This window comes from Nycticebus coucang, chromosome 12 (assembly GCF_027406575.1).
Source record: "Nycticebus coucang isolate mNycCou1 chromosome 12, mNycCou1.pri, whole genome shotgun sequence".
NCBI lineage: Eukaryota > Metazoa > Chordata > Mammalia > Primates > Lorisidae > Nycticebus > Nycticebus coucang.
Window position 1 is genome coordinate 96,650,632 of NC_069791.1, and position 23,372 is coordinate 96,674,003.

At 46.9% G+C, this 23,372-nt stretch overlaps 1 protein-coding gene across 3 annotated transcripts in view; it reads right to left on the minus strand.

Annotated features, from left to right (window-relative positions):
• Positions 1 to 10,496: 10,496 nt before the first annotated feature.
• Positions 10,497 to 23,372, minus strand: part of LUC7L (LUC7 like) — a 45,128-nt gene continuing 32,252 nt past the window's right edge. For all 3 annotated transcript variants that reach the window (XM_053556075.1, XM_053556077.1, XM_053556076.1), the window contains 5 exons: positions 15,004 to 15,180; positions 14,316 to 14,404; positions 12,285 to 12,314; positions 11,692 to 11,859; positions 10,497 to 10,847 (listed from right to left, as the gene is read on the minus strand). In XM_053556075.1, the coding sequence (XP_053412050.1) occupies positions 10,706 to 10,847; positions 11,692 to 11,859; positions 12,285 to 12,314; positions 14,316 to 14,404; positions 15,004 to 15,180 (606 nt within the window). In that variant the 3' untranslated portion in view covers positions 10,497 to 10,705. The remainder of the gene's footprint in view (positions 10,848 to 11,691; positions 11,860 to 12,284; positions 12,315 to 14,315; positions 14,405 to 15,003; positions 15,181 to 23,372) is intronic.

Genomic DNA, 23,372 nt, shown 5'->3' on the forward strand with positions numbered 1-23,372 from the left:
ATCCTTTGCAGACAAATAAAATTTTAAAAAATATGTTACACAACCAACACATTCATCAATAGGAGATGAGTTAAAAAATTATGGTAGGAGGGAATGCTGTGTACCCTTTACAGAGAATTAGTCTCTGAGCAGAGACAAAGCAGTGCTAAGACAGCTAAGACACTCATGTAACAGAACACACCGTAGGTCAATGTATAGAAAATAAATCCATCTTTTTATTAAAGAAGTCACAAGAAAAGTTAAATACATACTAAAAGTTGGCAGCAGTTTCCATGGACATTGGAACTACAGGGACAGAGAAGGCAATTGTCACCACTTCATGTAATCCCAGAAAAGAAGAGTGGGTGAAGTGTGACTTTTCACTTAGGTCTGTGGTTTTCTTTCTTTTCTTTTTTTTTTTCCTTTTAGTTTACACAAAGGCCATTTATTAACAGAAAATAAAAGTGAGGAGTCCAATTCATAGACGGTGACCACAGCAACACCCCTTCCTGCGGGTGCAGGAGGGGATGGGATGACATCCTTAATCTGCCCTGTCTTCATACCCGAGTGGACCAGGGCTTGGAGGGCTGACTAGGCCCCAGGTCCAGAGGTCTTGGTCCTATTTCCCCCTGTGGCCCGGAGTTTGATGTGTAGGGCAGTCATGCCCAGCAACTTGCACCTCTGGGCCATGGCAGCATATGCTAAGGATTCATCTCAAGTCTCCACCTTCATCCCACCAGTCACTCGGCAGATGGTTTCCTTGCCAGAAAGATCAGTGACATGAATAAAGGGATGTTGAAGGACACAAAGATGTGACACACACCAAATATATTCTCTCCTTCAGCCACCTGAGGTCCAAGACTTATGACCTGTTCTTCCTTCTTTTCCTTCCCCTTTTGAGGTATCATTTCCGTACATGGTCTCCAGATTCTACACTGGAAAGCTGTGTTTTCGTTTTTTCAAATAATTTTCAGAAAAACTTGCCCTGATATTTGTAGCTAAAATTATATACACATTTCCTTGAGAAAATTTTTTTTTTTTGTAAATACAGAGTCTCACTTTATGGCCCTCGGTAGAGTGCCATGGCATCACACAGCTCACAGCAACCTCCAACTCCTGGGCTTAAGCGATTCTCTTGCCTCAGCCTCCAGAGTAGCTGGGACTACAGGCGCCCGTCACAACGCCCAGCTATTTTTTGGTTGCAGTTCAGCCGGGGCCGGGTTTGAACCCGCCACCCTTGGTATATGGGGCCGGCGCCTTACCAACTGAGCTACAGGCGCGGCCCCTCCTTGAGAAATTTTTATAGGTCTGGAATTTCTGGAATAAATGGTGTACCATTGATATGACTTTTGCGTAATATTGCCCAAACTACCTTAATTACAGTTTCACCAGCAGGAGGCCAATGCCTGAGTCCCTGACTGCTCTTCATGGTTGGTAGCCTACATTTATTTGATGATTAGTGAACCTTCCGCCTCTGCTTGTCATCTCCATCTGCTCTGTGTGAGTCACCATCTGTGCTCTTTGCCTCTCCTCCCACCATGATATTGCCTACAGAAGACCCTCTGTAGACCTGTAGAAGACCTTTAGTCCATATTATGGATTGCAATAACTTGCCCATTTTTTTTGTATCTTTATATTTTGAGGAGGTGATCCTTCGTCCATGCATGTAGGAATGTGTTCCCTGCCAGTTCTACCCACCTTTTCCTTCAAGCCTCTGAGCCTGTTACTGGCTGTAAGACTTTGCCTGCTTAGGACCACCATTTCCAACCTGGGAGGAGAAGCTATAATAGAATTTCTGCTTAATTGAAAATACTAGATAAAATTTTATAAATTTTAAAAAGCATCAAAAACCCACAAGGCTGGAAGTGGTGGCTTACACCTTTAATTCCATCTTTGGGAGGTCCAGGTGGGAGGATCAGGCCAACAATACAAGACCCAGCTAGGCAACACAGCATGACTCCATCTCTATAAAAAAAAAAATTTAACTGGGCATGGTGGCACACCCTGTAGTTCCCTGCTCCTCAGGAGCTGAGAAAGGAAGATCACTTGTGCTCAGGAGTTTGAGTTTGCAATGAACTACTACAATGATGCTACTGCACTCTAGCCCAGGCAACAGAGTGAGATGCTTTCTAACCCCCCCGCCCAAAAAAACACTTATGACCCCAAAACACTATGCCCACAGGATAATTCCCTCCTTTCCTCAAACACAGGGATTGGGCGGGGACATTAAAACATAAGATGGTAGCAAAAAAAAAAAAAAAAAACTAAATATATTTTAAAAATTAATAGTTAACTACATTGATTATAAATGACTTCATTGACAAAAATAAAGAATAAAGATCAGACATATAGGGGTGGCGCCTGTGGCTCAAAGGAGTAGGGCGCTGGCCCCATATGCTGGAGGTGGCGGGTTCAAACCCAGCCCCGGCCAAAAAACTGCCAAAAAAAAAAGATCAGACACATAGACTTTAAGACAAAAAGCAGAGGCAAAGAAGTGTCACCAATAACTAGTAGGGACAGATGCTAAGATGGTCCCCTTGTGTAGTGGGGCTTGCTTTTTTTTTTGAGACAGAGCCTTAAGCTGTCACCCTGGGTAGACTGCCGTAATATCACAGCTCACAGCAACCTCCAACTCCCAGGCTTAAGCAATTCTCTTGCCTCAGCCTCCCAAGTAGCTGGGACTACAGGCACCCACCATAACGTCCAGCTATTTTTTTGGTTGTAGTTGTCATAGTTGTTTGGCAGGGCTGGGTTGGATTCGAACCTACCAGCTCTGGTGTATATGGCTAGCACTTTAGCCACTTGAGCTACAGGCACCAAGCCAGTTTGCTTTTTTTTAATACAGTAAGATACAACATAAAATTTACACTTTCAATCTTTGTTTTTTTTTTTGAAGAAACAATCTTACTCTGTCACCCTGCGTAGAGTGCCATGGTGTCATAGTTCACAGCAACCTCAAACTCCTGGGCTCAGGGATCCTTCCACCTTAGCCTCCTAAGTAGATGGACTATAGGCACCTGCCATGACACCCAGATAATTTTTCTATTTTTAACAGAGATGGAAGTCTCACTCTTGCTCAGATTGGTCTCGAACTCATGAGATTAGGCGATCCATCTTCCTTGGCCTCCCAGAGTGCTAGGATTACAGGTGTGAACCGCCATGCCAAGCCACTCAGTTCAGTTACACTTACTTAGTACATTATGCTGCTGTGCTATTATTAACTATCCAGTCCCTGAACTTTTTCACTGCCCTAAAATGGAAATTCTATATCCATTACTAGTCACTCCCCATTCTTCCTTCCCTTATTAGTCCCAGCCTCTAGAAAACACTAGTCTACTCTCCATATGGATATAACTATTCTGGATATTTTGTATAAATGGAATCATACATGTGGTCTTTTGTATACTTAGCATAGGGTTTTCAAGGTTCATCTATGTGGTAGCACCAATCAGAATTTCATTCCTTTTTATAGCCAAAAAATATCCCATTGTATGGATATACCACATTACGTTTCTTCATTCATTTGTTGAAATTTTGTATAGTGGTACTAAAAACATACGTACAAACATTTCAGGTCCTATTTCAATACTTTTAAGTATGTACCTAGGAGTGAAATTGCTAGATCTATTTTCCAAGTGGCTATACTATTTTATACTCCCACCAGCAATGACTGAGGATTCTACTTCCTCCACATTTTCACCAACACTTACTTTCTTTTATGGTCATCCTAATGAATGCTATGACTTAAACAGCCCAGAGAATTTGGGAAAGGGGATGGGATGTTGCTGCCACCACAGGAACATTCATTTAAAGCCCCTCTTGCTAGGAGGCCCTTCCCTTATGGACTTGCCCTTGAAGTACCTCCCAGGGAGGGCAGGACCAGCTCCTTCCTCATCCCACAAGCAAAGGTCTGGAGAGGAGATGGTAGCAGGGGAGATACTGAGTGGGGCTCAGGTATGGAAACTGGTGTAGCAGGAAGGTGGGGCAGGAACAAAAGGCTGGAAGCCCTGAGGTCCGAGTTACCTGGGACCTGCATAGCAACCGTCAGGGCAGGCTGCACCCTGTGCCAGTGGTGTCCATCAAACCTTACTCCCCAGGTTCACAGCTGGAGAGCACTCCAGAGTCAGCAGTGGGACAGCTTGTGGGTATGTGGGGAAGTACAGTGGAGGGCTATCTGTGGCTCAGCAAGGCTAACAGTGGACATAAACTGAGTACATGAAAGCCGGAGCAGAACAAGGTCTGCCTGTGTCCTGACCACAGAGTACCTTGTGGGCTCATCTTAAAGATTCATTCAGGGTTTAGAACTGGGCCCCAGCTTCACAGCTCCCCTCCCCATTGCCCCAGAGGACCAGCATCCAAGCCACTTAAAAATCCAGCAGAACAGTGGCACTGCTGCAGGTGACAGCATAACAAGCCCTGCAACATGCTCAGTGACAAGCCAGACACAAAAGGTCACATATATTTTGATTCCATTTACCTAAATGTCCAAGAGGGAAACAATAGACAAAAAGCAAATCAGTGATTGTCTACGGCTGGAGCAGGGAGGAAAGGGGAGTGATTGCGACAGTGAGGGGATTTCTTCTGGGGGTGATGGAAGATGGTCTAAAGCTACACAGTGGTAAACTAGACAGCACAGAATTGTTAAAAACCACTAAACTGTACACTTTAAGATGGTTAAAATTTTAAATTTCATGTGAGTTTTATCTCAATTAAAAAACTACCTTAAAGGCGGCAGCTGTGGCTCAAAGGGGTAGGGTGCCGGCCCCATATGACAGAGGTGGCAGGTTCAAACCCAGCCCCGGCCAGAAACTACAAATAAAAATTCCTTTAAAAAGAGTGTTAAGGGTGGCGCCTGTGGCTCAGTGAGCAGGGCGCCAGCCCATATACCAAGGGTGGTGGGTTCGAACCCAGCCCCGGCCAAACTGCAACAAAAAAATAGCCGGGCATTGTGGCGGGCACCTGTAGTCCCAGCTACTCGGGAGGCTGAGGCAGGAGAATCACCTAAGCCCAGGAGCTGGAGGTTGCTATGAGCTGTGTGACGCCACGGCACTCTACCAAGGGCCATAAAGTGAAACTGTCTCTACAAAAAAAATAAATAAATAAATAAAAAGAGTGTTATGCTGGCTGGGCGCAGTGGCTCACACCTGTAATCCTAGTACTTTGGGAGGCTGAGGCGGGTGGAATGCTTGAGCTTAAGAGTTTGAGACCAGTTTCAACAAGAGTGAGAACCTGCCTCAAAAAAATAGCCAGGCATTGTGATGGGCACCTGTAGTCCCAGCTACTTGGGAGGCTGAGGCAAGAGGATCACTTGAGCCCAAGAGTTTGAGGTTGCTGTGAGCGCTGACATTATAGCACTCTAAAGAGCGTGACAAAGTGAGACTGTCTCCAAAAAAAAAAAAAAAAAGTTATTTTTGGACCCCTTCCAGACTAACAAAGTCTAAGTGGGGCCCAGCAACCTGTTGTAGGCCCTCCAGATGATTCTGACATATAGTCCAAGAAAGGCACACTGGACTCAACCTCCCCAAAGCAGTGATGTGTGGGCCCCTTTCCCAGGTGGGGGTGCCACACTCATCTTCCCTTGCCCAAATCACAGCAGGGCACTATCTCCTCCAGGAAGTTTTTTTTTTTTGAGCCAGAGCCTCAAGCTGTTGCCCTGGGTAGAGTGCTGTACCATCACAGCTCACAGCAACCTCCAACGCCTGGGCTTAAGTAATTCTCTCTTTTTTTTTTTTTTTTGGTAGAGACAGAGTCTCACTTTATCGCCCTTGGTGTCACACTGCTCACAGCAACTTCCAACTCCTGGACTTAGGCGATTCTCTTGCCTCAGCCTCCCGAGTAGCTGGGACTATAGGCACCCGTCACAATGCCTGGCTGTTTTTTTTTTCTTGCAGTTTGGCTGGGGCTGGTTTTGAACCTGCCACCCTCGGTATATGGGGCTGGCACCCTACCCACTGAGTTACAGATGCCGCCCTTAAGTGATTCTCTTGCCTTAGCTCCCAAGTAGCTGGGACTACAGGCACCCGCCACAATGCCTGGCTATTTTTTAGTTGTAGTTGTCATTGTTTGGCAGGCCCAGACTGGATTTGAACCCACCAGCTCTGTTGTATGTGGCTGGCGCCTCAGCCACTTGAGCTACAGGCGCTGAGCCTTCCAGGAAACTCTTGAAGCACCCAGCAGAGCCCCCTACCCAGTGAGGGCCAAGAGGCTACTAGGGTACCCCAGGGTGGGTGCACTGTACTACCAGGCCTTGCTCTGGAATCCAATACAGGCTGTGAGGCCTGCACAGGTCTCCTAGCCCTCCCTCCTTAAGCTACAGTCCTAGGCCTAGCTAAATCACCAGTGTGGGGGGGTGGGGGTGGGGGTGGGGGGTGGGCAGCCCCATTAGTGCCGCCTACCCTGGCTCAGGGCCCCTTCCCTGAGGCAGCCTGGGACCCCACACTAGGTGCTAATCACTTGTCCTCTCCATCGGCCAGAACCAAGGTATGGGTGAGGGGAGACCTAAGAATAGCCAGGAGGGCAGCCAGGAGGGCTGAGGGCAAGACTCCTCCCTAGAGGTGGGGCGGAGTCAAAGCCCAGCCTGGCTCAATCTATGAGCCCTAGAATCCACTGTGATCCTGACCCACTGGAGAATCCCTTCTCACTGGCCCACCTGGCTCTTTTTCTGGTGGGGGGTGGGGAAGAACTGCAGCTGTTTCTTGATCTGTGCCCCATTTCTTCCTTTCTTTTCCTTTTGTTTTTTTTTTGTTTTTTTTTTTTTGCAGTTTTTGGCCGGGGCTGGGTTTGAACCCACCACCTCCAGTATAGGGGGCCGGCACCCTACTCCTTTGAGCCACAGGTACCGCCCTTCTCTTTTTTTTTTTTCTTTTTTGAGCAAGAGTCTCACTGGGTCACCCTGGGTAAGAGTGCCATGGGGTCATCATAGCTCACAGCAACCTCAAACTCCTGGACTCAAGTGATCCTCCTGCTTCAGCCTTCCTAGTAGCTGGGACTCACAGGCACCCACCAAAACACCCAGCTAGTTTTTTTCTATTTTTAGTAGAGATAGGATCTCGCTCTTATTCAGGCTCATCTCCAACTCCTGAGCTCAAGTGACCCTCTCACCTCAGCCCCCTAGAGTGAGCCACCACACTAGCCTCTGCTTCTCTTAAATATTTCTTTCCTACATTTTTGTCTTCTTACAGAAGGCCAGAGTTTAAAGCGGGTAAAAGTTCTGGCACCTCCCCACCTCTGTGGACCTCTTCTCAGTACCATCAGTGCCCTTGCTCTGCCCACCATGAGCTCCCCTCTGCCGGAAGCCACTTGGGTTTGGTCTATCTAGGCTCCTCCATCCTCATTCCAGTCTGACATCAACGTCTGTGCCCACTGAGAGCATAGAACCTGTGACTGGTTATGCCCTCACATCAGGAGCAAGCACTTGGGAGTCCAGGAGGCCCAAGGACCCTTACTCTAGCTGCCCTTGGGGGTTGTTATACCAGAGCAGCACCCAAGTGGGAAAAGCAAGGTCCCACCTTCTATGTAGGCGTGGGGGCAGCTGGCCTTGGCCCAAGGGTTCAGCCTACCTAGTCTGGGACCCACCCAGAGTATCCAAGCCTTGGGAAGCAGCTATGGGCCCCCATTTCCTGGCTGGGAGCCCAGGCCTGTGCTCAGGTCCAAGGACATCTTTGGTCTGCCTTTCCAAGGCCACCCTTCTGTGGATGCTAGTGAACACACTCAATGCCACAAAACCACACACTTAAAAATGCTTAAGATGGAATATTTTACTGTAATAAATTCTACAACACTCCACACCTCTAAGAGATGAGGGCCTTCTGCAGCCTTGGCTCTGGGCTGCCACCTCCTTACCTCCAAAAGATGTCAAAATGGGGATCTTCTGCTAGTTACAGTCCAGCACCTGCATGTCACATGATGGATACACAGCTGCATCAGGAACCCATGGCCTCAGTTCTCATCCTTTTTCCTCTCCCCTTTCAACTACCCTTAATCCACTCAAGGCTTCCTGCCAGTTCCTGCCCATTCCCCAAACCCAAGGGAACCACTGTGCAGAAGAAAAAGGTGGTGGCACCAGGTATAGCCCCTGCCCGCTAGCTATACCACCTACTACTCAGAGCCATTTAAACTGCTTTCCTAAAAAATAAAATCATCAACAGTCTTCCCATAGCGTAAGCAGAAAATCATTCGTTCCAGTGAGGCTCCTTCTGTTCTACCCAGGCCTGGGCTGCAAACAAAGCTGCTGGTGGCATCCCTATGGGTAGAGAAAACAGGGCCTGTTCCATCTGGTAGACTCTCTTGACACTGCCATGGGACACACCTCTCAAGACTCACACTTCCCAACTGCCCATCTTCAGTAAGATGTACAAGCACTGCTGAGGACAGGAAGAACTCACTGTCATGATAAAAAAGTGAAAATGTGGAGATAAGGCAGGGAATTGGTGTACTCTCACCCAATGCGCACAACATAAGGGTATATGGCACACCTTCTAGGTAACAACAGGGACCTCACCTGACACAAACATTGCAACCTAATTGTACCCTTGTATTATTTTGAAATTAAAAAAAAATCAAGGTACCAAAATTAAAAAAAAAAAATTGAAAACATGGATTTTCAATAGCAGACTCTACAGGATTGATTGGGAATAGCAGAAAGAACAGGAAGAAGAGCCATCCTAAGTGCACTGCCAAAGCTGCCCTTGGGGCATGGAGTTCAATTGGCCAGGACTTGTTGATAGGTATACAGAGTCCACTGAATTGACCCTGCAAGTTAGGGAGGCAGGAGCATGTACCCCACTCCCCCTCTCAACACAAAGGGTGCTCCAGAAGGCTGCACCAGCCTGAGGCTATCAGGGATGGCCCAGGGATGTATACACTGCAGCCCAAGGGGACTAATACTTCAGTTATAACCAGAGGACAGAAGGGGTTAGCGGTGGGTACAGAAGCCACTGGTATAGAACCTTTTTGGGTAAACTCCATTCCCTGGCCAAAAAAAAAAAAAAAAGGGGCGGGGAGACACAATGTTTGTGCATACACACAAACTTAAATCTAGACAGAAAAGAATCCAAATCATTCCCATGGTAATGGCTCTGAGGATGGGGCTGTCTGATAGAGCTCCAGGTGAACCCAGGCTGAGAACCAAAACAACAGCGGCTTCGGAACCAAGAGCCCATACTCTGCCCCTCACTCTCCACACACATCCTGGGTCCCACTGTAGGAAAAGGGTTCCAGTAAGGAATATTTACATAGGGTGACTTGCCTGGCACAGTACCAAGCCCAACTGGGTTACACAGGACAACCCCTCTCAATCCCTCTCCTATAGAACCAGCAGATCAGCCCACCTCCCCTCACATCCTCCTGGTGAGGACAGAGAATGAGGGGGGAACCTGAAGTAGGACCATCAGCCTTACCAAGAACATGGTAGCTACCAGATAAAGACCACAGAGCCATGTGTGCCCTGTGAGCCACTCAGCTCAAGGACAGCACTTATGCCTCTGCAGACATGGGATGGGGATAAATCCATGCTGACAATGTGACCACCAGAAGCTTCCTTCAAAAATAAACAAAAAAAAAATCCCCCCTAAGAGTGAAGAAGAAAAGGAGCTCCCACATGTACAAGTCAGTTAGCAGTTATCCTTTTCAGAAGGGTTTCATTTTGGTCTTAAGGTATCTGACTAATAAGCAGAAAGAGCTGAGAGTGAGTAACATAATCAGTCCACCTCGGGCATAAGTCAACCACAACAATGCCAAGAGACATCTGACCCAAAAGCCAGCATCCTTCTCTGAGGACCTCTCCACTGCCATATGGGTATTACCCATGGGTCTTTCTTTGGCCTAAGTAACTTCAAAAGGAGAACTGCAGCATATCTTGCATGAGCCAGAGTCCCAGCTTGAGGCTGTGGTAGGGCTGACCACACAGGCCAGCTCTTCCTAAAGAAATAGAACCAAGGCCAGGCACAGCAGCACACACCTGGAATCTCAGCACTCCCAGGTGGGAAGATACCATGAGCTCAGGAGTTTGAGACAAACTCTTGGTCTAACCAAGAGTGAGACCCTGTGTCTATTAAAAACAGAAAAAAAAATTAGTCAGGCATTGTGGCAGCCACCTGTAGTCCCACCTATTTTGGAGACTAAAACAGGAGGATTGCCTGAGTACAGGAGTCTAAGGTTGCTGTGAGCTACCATAGCTACAATGATACCACTGCACACAGAGTGATACTGTGTCTCAAAAAGAGGAAAAAAAGGAAAAAAAGAAATGAATGCAAAACAGGGCCAGCTCCTTCTTCCCCAGTAGAATGAGCTCTGTGGTCTGAGGGAGGAGACAGCAGTTCTGACAATCAGGAAGGGTGTGCAGAACCAGTGAGCAGCAGTGCACACCTGGTTTGCACCAGGTTCCAAAAGCTGAAAGGTGTTCAACAGTAAGTCGCAGTTTCTCTGAAGATGACAGTAGCACCAGTGGGTCACCTCCGCCAGCAGAGGGCCACAGTAAAGTCCCTACAGCACAAGATGGTACAGACCCATTACAGCCGTCAGGAGGCAGTCCATCAGATTTATTTATTCCTACTCAACATAACTCCAGAACACAGGAGCAACTCTGTACAACTCTAGAAACTCACAGTTAGCTCCAAAACAATAGAAATTTTAAACTACAAAAGATGACTTGTATTCAGCAAATATAAAGGGTAATTTAGGTTGTGTTGAACGTTTGTCAGGCTATTTACAGTGCTCAGGTGCAGACTCAGATCTCGCCGGCCTCCTTCTCCTCTGACTTCTGTGAAGCCGCCTTCCCGTTGGAGCTCTCAAGCCTCCAGTCAATGGACCCACGCTCGCTCCGCCCACACTCCCAGGGCTCCTCTCTTGCTACCCGCTCTCTGGAGAACCTAGGAAGTGGGAACCAGAGGCTCAGTGAAGGTTGCTGGCCCTCTCCTGACTGGCTGCTCAGAATGACAATGTAGGCCCTCAGCACCAGGCCAGGAAAGACTGACCACCCATCCACCACACCATGGGAGCCTTTAGCAGGCTCAAGGGCAGCCAGGCCTTCTCCCTACACAAAGAGTGTTAGGTAGCCATTAAAAAGAGAGAGAGAAGGTGAGAGAGAGCCTTCTCTCTCTCACCTCTGGAGAGAGAAGGGGATGGACGAAAATCTACCTAATGGGTACAATGAACACACCTGGGTGATGGGCACATTTAGAACCCTGACTCAAGCATAACAAAATGAATACATGTAACCAAAAAATACCTGTACCTCTGTAATATTTTGAAATAAAAAAATTTTAATTTAAAAGAAAAAGTGACCTTTGCAAGGTCCTATAACATAAAGGAAGCAAAGGAAAATACAAGATTATACATGTGGAATAGGATCCACTATGTAAAATCAGAAAAAAAAAGTCCAGACTCAACAATCACAGAGGCAAGCAGAGCCTGGTCAGGCAGTGAGTCTCAGCCACCCTGTGTATCAGGGTTAACATTGCATAGGGACCCAGAGCTCAAGGGGTGCATGTACAGTCCGTGCACCTCCACAGCCCGCAGAGTCCCACTCACAACTCCCTAAAGCCCCAACACTCAAGACCCACAGTCAGCCACCCCACACTTCTGAGCGTAAGCCCAGCCCCATCCCTACCAGACAGGCCAAGGGCCCCACTGACAGACCCCAGAAGACCCTGGGAACACAAAGAGAAGGGGCTCACTCCTGGCTGCAGCTACTGAAGGAGTCAGAGTAGTTACTTGTATTTCGCACTCCGGTCCCGGGAAGCCCGGCGGTGTCCCCGGCTGTGACTCCGGGAACGGCTACGGTGGCGCCGGTGTCTGTCTCGGGACCGGGACCGGGAAGACTTCCGTCGCTCCCGGGATGTAGACCTTGACCGCCTCCGACGCCGGTCCCGGGAGCGTGACCTGGAAAAACCAGAAGGCCCTGAGGGTGATGCCACTACAGGTGCTGACTACCAAGGTCCCCAACAAAGCCCCTCAGTTCACTGCTTTACTGACACTTTCCTCTTTCTTCCCACAGACTCAAGGCTCAGGTCTTAAGTATTCCCATCATGTTGTCTCTGAAGGCCAGACCCTTCCTAAGGATACTCCCTGTAAGCACCTAGCTTGGATACCCCTGGTCACCCTGCAGGCCCTGGCAGCACAGCACTACCAGATCTGCCCAGAGGTAGATCACCCTGCTACACTAAGCCTCAAGCAACTCTACGCCTCGTGCCAACCCTACCTACCTGATTACAACCGTGAAGGTGTAACTAGTAAACATTTAAAAATTACTCATGGCAAAAGACATTTAACTGAGAACCTACACACTAATGGATCTGGAAACCTACCTCCTGCGATCTCTGGTTCTTGATCCAGACCTGAAAAGGGAAAAAAAGGTGAACAATTTCCCCAAAGCACCCTCATTCCTTACCCTCTGAGAAGGTACCCCAAATCCCAGAGGTGAGGTGAGGAACTAACCACCCCCTCAACTCGCTGTCTTCTAGCTTTGTGCCTAGTAGGCGGTGGGAAATGGCAATGTCCACAGAAGGAAGCCTGCTCCCCCTGTGGCATACTTAATGGCACCTCAGTACCCAGGCATCTGACTCAGCCTGGCAAAGTTATAAGGCCCAAGGAAATTTGTGTGTGCCAAGAGCTAATTGTGCAGCACCACAGGTGACTAAATGGCTCTCCAAAGCCTTCACAATGGATACCACCATGGAATATTCAGAGAGTCACAGAATAGAACAAACACTGGGCTGGGCATGAATGTAATGTCACCAAAAAGATGCCAAAGTTAAAGCAAAGATGTAATCACAGTCTTACTACCAGGTGGGTCACATGAAACTTGTGCTGCTACACAACTAGCAACCCAAAAAGGGCACATTTCGAAGTCTCATTCCACACCAATTCTGATAGCACTGTGCAGCCAATTAAGGACAACTGGCCCACATTCACCTGCCATTCTCGTGGCCTCTAAGTCTTTTGCATGCAAACATGCACAATCACAACTTTGGTCACCTCACTGAAAAAAGGGATTGTGTTTTTACTTAATATGCTCCTATACTGTTTGAGTCTCTTTACAATCAGAATCTCTGAATCTCTTGCTGGACAATTAAAACAATAAGAAGAAACAAAAATGACAATAAACATTTGCCTTTTCTGAGTTATGCACTGAGGAATTCTTTTGGCAAATCACAGTGTCAGGAACTTTCAAGGACAATAAGCTGTGTCCTTCAAGAGAGCACTAGTTCTAGCTTCCACCTCAGAATTCTCTGAACTCCATTCACAGTCTCCACTTAGAAATGGCATCTCACACTGAATGTGGCCAGATGCAAATTCTACTCCTCCTCTCTTCCTCACCCCAAAATAGTTCTCCCAGTCTTGCCTGCCCTAGTAAGTTGCCTTAGGCAACTCCAGGCCAGAAACCACGAGGCCAACTTCATTCCTGCTCTGCACATTTCACACATTACCAGCAAATCCTATCCATTCTACTCTCAGAATGTACTCAGAACATACCCAGACTCCTCATGATGCTCACCTAATTCAAACTGCCACCACCTCACCTGGATCCCCCATCAGCTCCTCCCTGTTCTGCTGCCTTCTCACCAACTGCTCTCCAGAATGACACACACATCCTGCCCGCCCCTCCTCTGCAAGATGCTGTCTGATGGCCCACAGCACTCAATAGTAAACATAAGCCACCAGGACGACTTGGCCCCAGAACCCTTCCCTGGCAACTATGCACAGTCCTGGGCTGGCCCACACTCTCTTAAGACTGAATATGCTGCACATTTACTTACTTTTCTTACAACAGCAATTCAGTATTTACTTATTTATTTTTTGAGATAAGAATCTCACTATGTCAGTGGTACCCCTAACTCATTGGGTAGGGCACCAGCCACATACACTGAGGTTGGTGAGTCTGAAGCCAGCCCAGGCCAGCTAAAGCAATAATGACAACTGTAAGAAAAATAGCCAGGCGCTGTGGTGGGCACCTGTAGTCCCAGCTACTTGGGAGGCTGAGGCAAGAGAACAGCTCTAGCCCAAGAGTGCTGTGGCATCACAGTTCACAGCAACCTCCAACTCTTGGGTTCAAGTGATTCTCTTGCCTCAGCCTCTCAAGTAGCTAGGACTACAGGCGCCTGTCACAACACCCGACTACTTTTATTGTTTTTGTTGTAGTTGTCATTGTTGTTTTTAGCAGGCCCAGGCCAGCTTCTAACCCACCAGCCTTGGTGTACTTGGCCGAAGCCCTAACCAATGAGCTACGGACACCGAGCAGAGCACTTCAGTATTTAGCAAATCTTCACTATTCCAAGCAACAATTCAAAGGATGGAGCAGGGTTCCCCTATGCAGCTGTCTAGCACCCCAGGCTCACCTCCTACTCAGCCGCTCTTCCCGTTCCCTCTCCTCTCTCCTCCTCAAGCGATCCTGATTTCTCTTCTCTTGCTTTTCAGCCACAGTTTTCTAAATAAATGAAAAATGGGGAAATAAGAAAAGAGTAAGTTACACAAACTAGAGTGTGAATGCTGTTTAATGAAGCACTTTAAAATGTCAGTATTAGCAATTTAAAAATCTAAGAGAAACTCTTAGGAAACAGGAGTACCTTCATTTTTAAAACTTTGTGATCAAAGGAGAAGATAATACATGAAAAAAACTTTTTCATTACATTGTAAAAATCTGGGGCCAGCACTGGCACAGTGACTCACGCCTGCAGTCCTAGCACTCTGGGAGGTCAAGGTGGGTGGATCCCTTGAGCTCAGGAGTTCGAAACCAACCTGAGCAAAGACCAGACCCTGTCTCTACTAAAAATAGAAAGAGGAGCCAGACATTGTAGCCAGCTCCTGTAGTCCCAGCTATGCAGGATCCTAAGGCAGAAGGATTGCTCGAGCCCAGGAATTTGAGGTTGCTGTGAACTATGCTGCCACAGCACTCTATCCTGGGTGACAGATCAAGACTGTGTCTAAAAATAATAAATAATAATAATAATAATTAATCAAAGAAATGTGAAGACAACTGTAACTGCAAGACTCTTCAGGCCTCCAGAACATAATACATTAACGTACCCTCAACTGATCAAGCTTTTCTCGGATCTGAATGAACCCCAAGTGTAACTTGCCCCCGAAGTGGTCTGCCAGACGTCGGTCATTATCATGGAGACCAAGGTAGGCTGAACACACCTCACAGACACGCAGCTTTTGCTGTTGAAAACTGGATGCAGGCATGGAATTTCTGTATTCTTCCTGGAGAAAGGGAAAAGAGAGGTTAAAGTGAAGTATATAGGACTGCTTCCACGTACACAATCTTCAAAATGAAAATATCTGATGGGATAATAGAAGTGAATTTTAAGTCTCTGTTCAGAATGATGAAAGTGTTACAAGAACCTGAGGAGAAGGGAGAATCTTTAATAAATCATACACAGCAGGCCCTGGGGATTATGTCCCAATGTCCAGGCATAGCATCCCAGTATAACCCATAGTTAATACATTAGCCACTTTCTCAAAAGAAAAAAGTATATATGACAGAATAGAACAAATCCAACTCTGTCCTGAAGGCACTGCAGAGTCTGGAGTCCAATCCTAATAAGTATCTCACTCAGGCTTAAGGCAAAATATACCAAACAGAAATGGAAAGAAACCAGGGTCACAATTACTGCCACTAAGTGCCTTCAAGATCCAGATTTAAGAAATGCACTTCCTTTTTTCTTTTCTTTTTATTGAGACAGAATCTCAAGCTGTCGCCCTGGGTAGCGTGCCGTGGCATCATAACTGACAGCAACCTCCAACTTGGGCTCAAGCAATCCTCTTGCCTCAGTTTTTCTATTTTTAGTAGAGACGAGGTCTCACTTTTGCTCAGGTTGGTCTCGAGCTCGTGAACTCAAGCAATCCACCCCCCTCGGCCTCCCAGAGTACTAGGATTACAAGCGTGAGCCACCACACCCGGCAAAAAAAGAAAGAAAGAAAAGACATGCACTTCAATACTCATTTATCCTTTTTTAAAGGAAATGTGAACATAAGAAATCTTCCATTAATTTATACATTCTGGGCAATGCCCAAATGAGTAGGGCGTTGGCCCCATATACCGAGGGTGGTGGGTTTGAACCCAGCTCTAGCCAAACTGCAACAACAAAAAAAAAAATAGCCAGTCGCTGTGGTGAGGCCCTACAGTCCCAGCTACTTGGGAGATGAGGAAAGAGAATCTCCTAAGCCCAGGATTTGGAGGTTGCTGTGAGGTGTAATGCTGTGGCACTCTACCGAGGGCGATAAACTGAGACTCTGTCTCTAAAAAAAAAATACACATTAAAAACATTCCCTAGGAAATGCAAATTAAAGTCACTCTCACTAAACTTGCAAACATGTTAAAAATAGACACTTGGCTCAGCACCCATAGCACAGTGGTTACGGCACCAGCCACATACACGGAGGATGGCAGGTTCAAACTCAACCCAGGCCAGCTGAACAACAATGACAACTATAACGAAAAATAGTTGGGCATTGTGTCAAGCGCCTGTAGTCCCAGCTACTTGGGAGGCTGAGGCAAGAGAATCACTTAAGCCCAAGAGTTTGAGGTTGCTGTAAGAGGTGATGCCACAGCACTCTACCCAGGGTGACATAGTGAGACTCTATCTCAAAAAGAAAAAAGAAAGAAAGAAAAACAGACACTCTCATACATTGCTGGTACAAGTTTTAGTTGGTATAACACCTGATGTGGAGAACAATTCAGTAATCTGCTTTTCTTTTTTTTAGAGACAAAGTCTCACTTTATTGCCCTCAGTAGAGTGCCGTAACATCACAGCTCACAGCAACCTCCAGCTCTTAGGCTTAGATGATTCTCTTGCCTCAGTCTCCCGAGTAGCTGGGACTACAGGCACACACCACAATGCCTGGCTATTTTTTTGTTGCAGTTTGGCCAGGGCTGGGTTCAAACCCGCCACCCTTGGTATATGGGGCCAGCACCTCATTTACTGAGCCACAGGTGCCACCCTAGTAATCTGCTTTTCAAAAAGGAATATGAAAGACTCAGAGCCCGTAGCAGAGTGGTTATGAGTCCGGCCACATGCACCAAGGGTGGTGGGTTCGAACCTGGCCTGGGGCAGCTAAACAATGACAACTGTAACAACAACAACAAAAAAAGCCAGGCATTGGGCAGCGCCTGTGGCTCAGCGGGTAGGGCGCCGTCCCCATATGTCGAGGGTGGCAGGTTCAAACCCAGCCCCGGCCAAACTGCAACAAAAAAAATGGCCGGGCGTTGTGGCGGGCGCCTGTAGTCCCAGCTATTTGGGAGGCTGAGTCAAGAGAATCGCCTGGGCCCAGGGATTTGGAGGTTGCTGTGAGCTGTGTGACGCCACGGCACTCTACCGAGGGCGATAAGGTGAGACTCTGTCTCTACAAAAAAAAGCCAGGCATTGTGGCAGGCACCTATAGTCCCAGTTACTTGGGAGGGCAGCACCTGTGGCTCAAAGGGGTAGCGCACTGGCCCCTACGCCAGAGGTGGCGGGTTCAAACCCAGCCCCGGCCAAAAACTGTAAAAAAAAAAAAAAGGGAAATGAAGGCCAGGCCCAGTGGCTCACACCTATAATCCCAACAACTCTAGGAGTCCTAAGCAGGCAGATTGTTTGAGCTCAGAAGTTTGAGACCAATCTGAGCAAGAGCAAGACCCCATCTCCACTAAAAATAAAAATAGAAAAACTAGCTGGGTGATGTGGTAGATGCCTACAGTCCTAGTTACTCAGGAGGCTCAGATAAAAGGATTCTTCAAGCCCAAGAGTTTAAGGAGGTTGTGAGCTGGGACACCACAGCACTCTATGAAGGGCAACAGAGTGAGACTCTGTCTCAAAAAAAAAAGACAGTGGCACCTGTGGCTCAATGAGTAGGGCACGGGTCCCAAGTACCGAGGGTGGTGGGTTCAAACCTGGCCCCGGCCAAACTACAACAAAAAAATAGCCAGGTATTGTTGCAGGCGCCTGTAGTCCTAGCTACTCGGGAGGCTGAGGCAAGAGAATCGGCTAAGCCCAAAAGCTGGAAGCTGCTGTGAGCTGTGACACCATGGTACTCTACCAAGGGTGACATAGTGAAACTTTGTCTCTAAAAAAAAAAAAAAAGGCCAATCCTCTTGCAGGACCAATGTTGTCACACAAACAATGCTGCTCAACCTACAAAAGTTGGACTTGGAAACTCTCTGCCATCTAGCATATTCACCAGACCTTGCACCAACTGCTACCCCTTCTTCCAGGCTGCGGACCACTTCTTACACAGAAAAATACTCAATTCTCAATAAGCTATGGAAAACACCTTTCTCAATTTTATAGCCACTCACTCTGCTTCATCACTGCTGGCATACTCAAGCTACCCTTAAGATAGCAAAACTGTGCCGGCAGTTTAGGCACATAATTTGATTAATTGCACTGCTTCTTATTTAAGGTATAACATGCTAAACTTCAAAATCAGACATTTCAGATTTAATGACTTAACCATGGCAACATTAATGTAGGATTATTAAATTGCACATTACACACACACAATACCTGCCACATCCACAGTTTAAAGGTACAGATGTGTAATACAGTAAAGACAGAACTGAAGAACAAAATGCTGAATACAAACCAGCACCTACCTCTGAGTAGGGAAAGAACTGGGACTAGAGAGAAAAAAGTAGGAACCTGAATTTCCATTAAAATATGCTACATCTTGGGCGGCGCCTGTGGCTCAAGGAGTAGGGCGTGGGTCCCATATGCCGGAGGTGGCGGGTTCAAACCCAGCCCTGGCCAAAAACCACAAATAATAATAATGATAATAATAATAATAATAATAATAATGCTACATCTTTTATTAAAAGGGGGGGAGGAGTTTAAGGAAAAATAATATGGTGACTATACAAATATTTGTGCTATTATTCCATCCCCTTGTGTAGTTTTGAAACTAATACCACCCTATAACATCTTTCAAAATAAATTCTAATTATGTAGTGTGAATAAAAGGTAATCTCAAAAGGTTACATATTCTATGATTCTGTTTGTATAACACTCTTTTTTTTTTTTTGAGACAGAGCCTCAAGCTGTTGCCCTGGGTAGAGTGCCGTGGCATCACAGCTCACAGCAACCTCCAACTCCTGGGCTTAAGCAATTCTCTTGCCTCCACCTCCCAAGTAGCTGTGACTACAAGCGCCTGCCCCAATGCCCGGCTATTTTTTGGTTTTAGTTGTCATTGTTTTTTTTTTTTTTTTTTGTAGAGACAGAGTCTCACTTTATGGCCCTCGGTAGAGTGCCATGGCATCACACAGCTCACAGCAACCTCCAACTCCTGGGCTTAAGCAATTCTCTTGCCTCAGCCTCCCGAGTAGCTGGGACTACAGGCGCCCGCCACAACGCCCAGCTATTTTTTTTTTTTTTTGGTTGCAGTTCAGCCAGGGCCGGGTTTGAACCCGCCACCCTTGGTATATGGGGCCAGCGCCCTACCGACTGAGCCACAGGTGCTCTTTGGCAGGACTGGGCAGGATTCAAACCCGCCAGCCCTGGTGTATGTGGCTAGCTGCTTGAGCTACAGGCACCGAGCCCAACATTCTTAACCACTGTGCTACGGGTTCCAAGCCTGCATAACATTCTTAAAATCACTAAAATATACACATGGAAAGAAAAAAAAAAAAAAAAAAAAACAAGAAATGGAAAGGAGGGCGGCGCCTGTGGCTCAGTCATTAAGGCCCTGGCCCCATATACCGAGGGTGGCGGGTTCAAACCCGGCCCCGGCTGAACTGCAACCAAAAAATAGCCGGGCGTTGTGGCAGGTGCCTGTAGTCCCAGCTACTCGGGAGGCTGAGGCAAGAGAATCGCTTAAGCCCAGGAGTTGGAGGTTGCTGTGAGCTGTATGATGCCATGGCACTCTACCAAGGGCCATAAAGTGAAACCCTGTCTCTACAAAAAAAAAAAAAAAAAAAAAGAAATGGAGAGGAGTTAGAAAAGTGGGTGTAATTATAAAAGGGCAACACAGGAGGGACCTTTGTGTGATGGGATGACCTGTATTTTGACTCTATCAATGCCAATATCCTGGCTGTGACATTGCACCAGTTTTGAAAGAAGGTACCACTAAGGAAAATGGAGTAAAGGGTACTTAGGATCTCTCTGTATTATTTCTTACAACTGCATGTAAATCTGTATTTCACAATAAAAAGCATGAATGAAAATAAAATTAAGGCTGGGCACGGTGGCTCATACCTGTAATCCCAGCACTCTAAGAGGCCAAGGAATGTGGATTACCTGAGCTCACAAGTTTGACACCAGCCTGAGCTATAGGAAGACCCCATCTCTAAAAAAATAGCCAGGCATTGTGGCAGGTGCCTGTGGTCCTACCTACTTGGGAGGCTGAGGCAGGAGGATCCCTTGAGCCCAAGAGTTTAAGGTTGCTGTGAGCTAAAGATGCCATGGCAGTATATTGAGAATGAGACTTTGAGTCTCATTCAAGTGAGACTTTGTCTAAAAAAAAAAAAAAAAATTTAAATTAAAAGTTGGTATCTTTTTGGTGAAACACTAAGAAAATAATAAAAAATTAAATAATAGGGCAGCGCCCGTGGCTCAGTGGGTAGGACACCGGCCACATATACTGAGGGTGGCTGGTTCGAACCCGGCCCCAGCCAAAATGCAACAAAAAAACAGCCGGGCATTGTGGCGGGTGCCTGTAGTCCCAGCTACTTGGGAGGCTGAGGCAAGAGAATTGCCTAAGCCCAGGAGTTGGGAGGTTGCTGTGAGCTGTGACACCATGGTACTCTACCAAGGGTGACAGGAGACTCTGTCTCAAAAAAAAAAAAAAAAAAAAAAAATTAAATAATAAAGTAAAAGAATACATTATCTATGACTGTCACTAAAGAAGAGTATTGGTCCACTGGAATGTGAAACATTATCTCAGCACTATCCCTCTCTACCCACTGTAACTTGGTACCTACCTCAATTTCAGCCACTGCCTGGGCATCATGAAAGCACAGTCCTGAGAGTTTCCTCCTGATTAACTATTGCTTTCCTTTACCCATAGCTGGCCTCAATAGGCATTGCTCCCATACCCACAATCCCTTGATACCAGTTAATATAACTGAGCACCTTCTATGTATTAAGGCACCATGCTGGCTCAGCGCCCGTAGCTTAGTGGTAAGGGCACCAGTGGGTTTGAAACTGGCCCAAGCCTGCTAAACGACAACAACAACAAAATAGCTAGGCATTACGTTGGGTACCTGTAGTCCCAGCTACCTAGGAGGCTAAGGGAATAGAATCATTTAAGCCCAAGAGTTTGAGAGTTTGAGGTTGCTATGATCTGTGACGCCACAGCACTCTCTCCAAGGGTGACATAGTGAGATTCTGTCTCAAAAAAAAAAAAGGCACCATGCTAAGCCAGCCGTGTAGCAACAACCAAAATCAGGCCTACATCAGGGCCCTTACATACCACTTATCTCCTCTATCCCACCTACCTGCCCCTACCATTCTAATAACCTCAGCCTACAAGTCACAGCTGAGGGGGCTTTCCAAGATCACCTTATCCTAAAGGGCTCTGCCAATACAAAGTCACTCTCAAACTCATTTCTTGTATGCACCTACCTCCACCTGAATGAGTCTTAGGCATCTGTTCACATATGCTGTCTGCACTGTGCCTCTTGCCACCAATGTCATCTCCATGAAAGAAGGCCTCTTTTGGCTTGCTCACAACTAAAAGAGTGTGCTGTACACAGCCGAAACCTAGTGAGTGCTTATGAAGTGAAGACACCTACCTGTATCTCTCTCTGACTCTCCCATTCCACCATTCTTGAAGTCTTACACAAAGTCTCTTCCAATTAAAGTAAGGGTCTGAGAACCAGTGGGTATCCATCCAATGGCTAAGATAATCCATGAGGAAATGGCTGTCTATGACACAACGCTGAGTCCATGATTCAGTTTCTTCACCAAATGCCAGTATGTCCTGGCCTACCGCCCCTAGCCTGACACCACTCAGATGCCACTCCCTGATCCATACAGAATCTCTCTACCAGGGCGGCATGGCTCAAAGAGTAGGGTGCCAGTTCCATATGCTGGAGGTGGCGGGTTCAAACCCAGCCCCAGCCAAAAAAAAAAAACACACACACAAAAAAAAAAAAAAACCAGAATCTCTCTACCAAATAAACAATGTCATGAAGAATACCTAGGATTCAACTGTTTATCAGACAGGGTGTCATTCTGTCACCCAGGCTGGAATGTAGTGGTATAGTTCACTGCAGCCTCCAACTCCTGACCTTAAGGGATTTTTCCCAAGTAACTCAGATCACAGGTGTGCATCACCACAGCCCCAGATTTCATTCTTTTTTTTTTAGAGACAGAGTCTCACTGTACCGCCCTCGGTAGAGCGCCGTGGCCTCACACAGCTCACAGCAACCTCCAAACTCCTGGGCTTACGCGATTCTCCTGCCTCAGCCTCCCGAGCAGCTGGGACCACAGGCGCCCGCCACAACGCCCGGCCACTTTCTTTGTTGTTGTTGTTGCAGTTTGGTTGGGGCTGGGTCCGAACCCGCCACCCTCAGCATATGGGGCTGGCGCCCCACTCACTGAGCCACAGGCGCCGCCCAGATTTCATTCTTTATGACAACCAGCAAGACAACTGTTTCAGGCATATAAGCTGAATAAAAACTACAGTCTGCCAACTCTCCCAGAGACATAGAAGAAACGGGAACAAATAGTGTGACCAGTACCGATGTGACCTTTGTAAGATACACTCGCATGAGCTATTACACCAACTCTTCAATAATCCTCTGAGGTAAATGGACAGGACTGCTTTCTACAGATGAAAATTATGCTCAAAGATGGAGAGTGACTTGTCTGAGGTTATACAAGATGAGTGGCCAAGTGTAGACAGAAACCTATGTGTGCTCTGACTACAAATCCTGTGACCCTGTCAATATACCACCTTATTCCCAACACCTTCACAATATTTAAAAAATGGAGGGACAAATAACTTCCAGTTTATAATCAAGCATGTAAGGGGCTTAGAAGCTACCACTCCGGGCAGCGCCTGTGGCTCAGTCAGTAAGGCGCCGGCCCCATATACCGAGGGTGGCGGGTTCAAACCCTGCCCCGGCTGAACTGCAACCAAAAAATAGCCGGGCGTTGTGGCGGGCACCTGTAGTCCCAGCTACTCGGGAGCCTGAGGCAAGAGAATCGCTTAAGCCCAGGAGTTGGAGGTTGCTGTGAGCTGTATGATGCCATGGCACTCTACCGAGGGCCATAAAGTGAAACTCTGCCTCTACCAAAAAAAAAAAAAAAAAAAAAAGAAGCTACCACTCCATCCTAACAAGAAATAAAAAGCTGAACAAAAATCACTTTTTTAGATCTGTCACAGAAGTATGTTCACAGGGCCAACTGCTGTCCCTAAAACTAGAAAGACAGGTGCACACAGAAAATTACAAGCTTAATAGAGCAGAAACCCCCACC